General features: G+C 47.0%; 1 protein-coding gene across 1 annotated transcript; it reads right to left on the bottom strand.

Annotated features, from left to right (window-relative positions):
• Window positions 1–265: 265 nt before the first annotated feature.
• Window positions 266–2,655, bottom strand: LOC132834211 (zona pellucida sperm-binding protein 3-like). The gene is made up of 9 exons (XM_060852875.1): window positions 2,632–2,655; window positions 1,737–1,852; window positions 1,544–1,647; window positions 1,275–1,452; window positions 1,065–1,191; window positions 895–983; window positions 686–807; window positions 465–599; window positions 266–387 (listed from the first exon to the last, which is right to left on the bottom strand). Exons 2-9 carry the CDS (start codon window positions 1,850–1,852, stop codon window positions 266–268), a joined length of 993 nt encoding a protein of 330 aa, XP_060708858.1. The 5' UTR covers window positions 2,632–2,655.
• Window positions 2,656–4,798: the final 2,143 nt, after the last annotated feature.

The raw sequence follows: 4,798 nt of genomic DNA, 5'->3' as shown, positions 1-4,798 counted from the left end.
ATCAGAGAGCTTCCTCCAGCACATTCTGCAGACTGATTTAAATAAGAATGGAAAGCACTGTCAAATGCCATCAATCCCTGTACTCACTGGAAGGGGCAAACAATAATCTTCCATAATCCAATCATTCAGGAAGCTCAGTTCATGGACTGGAGAGGCTCAACCCAGGGATTGTACCCAGGAATAGTTTAAAAACTAAAAGAAAAATGAAACAAAACCAGCTCCAGACAGAAGACACTATGAATCACTGCTTTATTGACTATTTCAATCACCAGTTGATGGGTGTTTGCTTGTGTCTCCTGTACAGGAAGAAGGCCAGCAATGATGCAGAGATCAGACAGACAGCTGTCACAGTCAGGACCACCATCACAACCAGCTCTGACTCCACACCTACAAAACAAGGAGAAACCAATGGTTACTGAGGGAAAACAGGGACAGAAAGAGAAATTAGCAGGCAGCCAACTCACTGCTTGGAGACCTCTCCTGCATCTTTCCATCACCCTCTGTCAGGGGCTGTGTTGCCAGGTTGGTAAGCCCAGTATCCAGAATGATCAGGGGACCAAGTGAGGCCTCCCCCTCCCACTCCAATCCAGCTTCAGTCTCTGCAAGAAGAAACATCCCAGTCAGGAAATGGGGGCAGGGTGGGGGTGTGAGGGGAGATCCAACATTTAGAGGGTCAACATCCTACCTGCTTCAGTAGCAAGGTCTCTCCTTCCTCTGAAAGGGATCAGGATCTCCCTTGTGCTCCTACAATTCCCCACATGGCAACAGGCACAAATGTCACTGTCTGACCCCTCCAATGGGCTCCAGCTAAACAAGAGAAACAGCCCATCAACCACATGGTGCATCACCTCTCCCAACAACAACATCCCTGAGGGACAGGGAGAGGGAACTTACATATGCTCCAGCTTCTGGAAAGTACAAGCTTTGTTCCTGGAATCTCCCTGATCCACTGCAGCAACTCTCAGGTGACAGGTGATGAATATCTAAGGGACATAGTCAGAACAAGTCAGTGTTTAGTGACTCCCTCCCCAATGTGGAGAAGCACATCAGCAGCTTCCTCTTACCAAGGATCGCTCATCTCCATAGAAACGGAAGGCATCCAGGTCAAACTGGAGCTTGTCCGGCTCCCGCCCGTCTCTCGGCAACACAAAGGTTGAAAAGGAGTCCTCAGCTTTGCTGTCCAGGAGGCAACTGCAGATGGACAAAGGGGAATGGAGTGAATGGAGTGAAGCCATTGAGATGGGAGCAGCTGGAGAAAGCAGAGAGCTCCTTACCCATTGTAGTCAATGATGCTGTATCTCAGGGTGGAGTCCTTGTCTGGGCTCAGTGTAGCTACACAGCGATCAATGTACAGCTTCAGGGACACATGGTTGGCCATTGAAACAGATGCCTCAATGTGAATGAGTTCTCCCAGGGAGTAGACAGTAGAAGTGCGCTCTGTAAGCCAATCACCTGAAGTACAGCAAGACAAGGGTTGGAGCCAATGGGTACAACACCCAGAGAGAGCCATCAGGAGATCCCTCCCCAGCCACCCATCACGTACCATTCATTAGATGCAGGGAGAATGACAGATGCCCTTCTCCAGACCTGGTGGAGAAGAATGGGATCCAGGTGGGCTTGATGGGATTGCTACTCACATTGCCCTTCCTGGAGGAAGGAGACAGGGCAGCCATTTTAGGACAGTGTCAGACAACAGCAGCAGGGGATCATACTGACAATCAATTAAAGATTCTCACCTGAAATAACGACATTCAATAGGAACAACAGCTCCATTGGTTCTCACAATGACAGATCCAGGATAGTTTGGGATGTGGGTCAGGTGGGTGGTGTAGATCAGTAAATCTCCAGTCATCTGGAAGACACCAGGTTAGGGAATGAGGGGTTGATCTGAAATGAGAAGGATCTACACAGGGTTCACAATGACATCATATTGTCACATGCCCTAAAGAATTGTCCCAGTTTCAGGGCCAGGAGACCGATTTCCCATCCCTGATATGGAGGGACCACTAGAGGGCAGTAGGTCACAGGTCAGGGGTTAGTCACTTAGGATCAATTTAACAAGGTACGACATCATTGTCTAGGTCAGGATAGGAATTCCTGATCCAAACATTGGGTGAAAGAAGGTGGTGTTGGTGTCTGAGGCAGAATTAGATAAATATTGAGGGAACAGGGACAAGGTGATTGTTATTACAGGGAAGAGGCTGCTGACATCTTTTGGCCCTCATTTCCTGATTTTATCATGAAACTTTCAGATGGAGCAAAGATTACTAGCGGAATACATAGAGAGATTAATAGAAATGGGAGGCAATAAATATCCAGGGTGCATCAGATGGAAGTAGTAAAGAAAACAATTAAACAGAATGAAATCAACAGTTTGAACTACAAGCCAAGTTCATACTGACAAAATATGCATTCCAGCAGAACAGTGTGTAATCAGAGGCTTCTAAGCCAGTGAAAAGAGGAGCATAAGGCTAGAAATGGAGAACAGCTCAGGTACAGTACACCAAGATAGGAACTTAGTCTGACAATTTGAGAATTTAAAAGTCTAGCCCCTCCTCAATATCAACATCACCACATCCAGGAAAACCTGGACAGCCCAAGCTTCCAACAAGTGTTGACAACCTCCATTACCTGCAATCTACTACCACACTCATGCAGCCCATAGTCAAAGAGGACAGTCTGGTTCTCAGGGTCAACCCTGGTTGAGGGACAACCTGCTGTCCCCAGGGTCAGGTCAGTAGCTTTAATCAGGTGTCCGGTTCCAAATAAATCCAGCTGGGCCCTGACCAGCAGGTTGTGCTCTCCACGCTGCACTATCACAGTCTGCAGTGGGGACACACTCCCAACCTCAGACATTCGGAAACTAGAACCAATGGGATCCCCATGAGGAGGCACTCTCTCAGGAACAGGACTGGCTCTCACTATTGTCCATGGAAACCTCTGGCTCAGAAACTGTTGCCATGTTTCAGAGCAACAAACAACTCCAACTAACACCAACAAAGGGAACAAACCCCTCACTACAAAATCACCCATGATCACAAACAACTCAACCATCCCCACACAGCCTCGACCAACTCCTTTTATACACACAACCTGCATTCACCTGACACCAATGTGACCAGAAGCAGCAACATGGAACCAATCAACCAGCCCCAATCTCTACAATGTCCACCAATGATTGAACTCATTGAGTTATTACCAGGAGGGCCTATTTCATTTGGACCAATAGGAGTGGCTGTGAGCTGCTGTGCTGTCACCTGACTGAATTCAGCTCCACAAGGTCTCATGGTGAAGGCCGCATGAAGACAATCATCAAACGGAGCTCATTGATCCAGGAGGGTGTCTCCTGGGTCCTCCCCATCCTCACCTGAGGAGACTGACAGTGAGATTGTCTGAGGATGGGGTTTGGTTAGAACAAAGGGATTGACCTTATATTACACAGCCCCCTGGAAGTGTTTGATGGAGGCAATATTGAAGAAGCTTTATTCTGTATCTAAACTTGTTATGTCCCTGTCAGGGGAGTGTTTGATCCGGACAATGCAGGGAGAGCTCAACTTTCTGTTTATTTGTAATTCACAGAGTAGAGGCACTTTTACTCTGTCTTTCACTGCGTGTTGCCTGTGTCCTGGGAATCTTTGATGAGGACAGCTTTCCTTCCAGTTTTCAAGAATAGAAGAAGCTTTAGTTTCAATTGGAAAGAGTAGAATCTATTACTCCATTTCTAACCCAGTGAGGTCCCTGGATTGAAAGTGTTTGATGTAGACAGTGTAGCTATACATTTAGTTTAAAAGTGTAGAGACAGCTTTCTGTTCAGTGAAAATGAGCAGAGGAAGCTCATGTATCGCGTCCCATGTTGACCTTGCTCTGGCGGAGTTTGTTGGGGGATGGTGTTGAGGGTGAAAGTGAGGATTGCAGATTCTGGAGATCACAGTCAAAGTGTATGGTCCCTGAAAAGTACAGCAGGTCATGCAGCATCTGAGGAGCAGGAGAGTCACTGTTTCAGGTATGAGTACTTCATCAGGATTATGGGTTGGGAAAGGGGGCTGAGAGATAAATAGAAGGTTAGAGGTTGGGGAGGAAGATAGCTGGGATGGTGAGAGGTAGATGAAGGTGCAGGGTGTTGAGAGAATTTTACATTCATTCTAAAAGGGATGATGGGGCAGCACGGTGGCACAGTTGTTAGCACTGCTGCCTCACAGCACCAGGGACATGGGTTTGATTCCAGTCTCTGGTGACTCTCTGTGTGAAGTTTGCACATTCTCCTTGTGTCTGTGTGGGATTACTGTGGGAGCTCTGGTTTCCTCCCACTGTTCAAAGATGTGCAGGTTAAGTGGATGAGCCATGGTAAATTGCCGTTCTTGTTCAGGGACTTGTAGTTTAGGTGCATTAGTCGAGGAACATGTAGAGGAATAATGTACGGAAATGGGTTTGGCTGGGTTACTCTTTAAAATGTCAGTGTGGACTTGTTGGGCCAAATGGCCTGTTTCCACACTGTAGTTATTCTATGATTCAACATAAATGTGTGTAAATCCCTACGACTTGATCAGGTGTACCCTGGATCTCTGTGGAAAGCTCAGGGAGTGATTGCTGGGCCTCTTGCTGAGAAATTTGTATCATCAACATTTGCAGGTGAGGTACTGGAAGACTGGAGGTTGGCTAATGTGTTGTCACTATTTAGGAAAGGTGGTCAGGAAAAGCCAGGGAACTACAGACTAGTGAGCTTGGCATCGGTGGTGAGTAAGTTGTTGGAGGGAATCCTGAGGGATAGAATTTACATGTATTTGGTAAGCCAAAGACT

The sequence above is a fragment of the Hemiscyllium ocellatum genome, chromosome 39, assembly GCF_020745735.1.
Source record: "Hemiscyllium ocellatum isolate sHemOce1 chromosome 39, sHemOce1.pat.X.cur, whole genome shotgun sequence".
Classification (NCBI taxonomy): Eukaryota; Metazoa; Chordata; class Chondrichthyes; order Orectolobiformes; family Hemiscylliidae; genus Hemiscyllium; species Hemiscyllium ocellatum.
The sequence above is the reverse complement of the archived record's forward strand: the minus strand, read 5'-3'. Positions and strand labels throughout refer to the sequence as shown.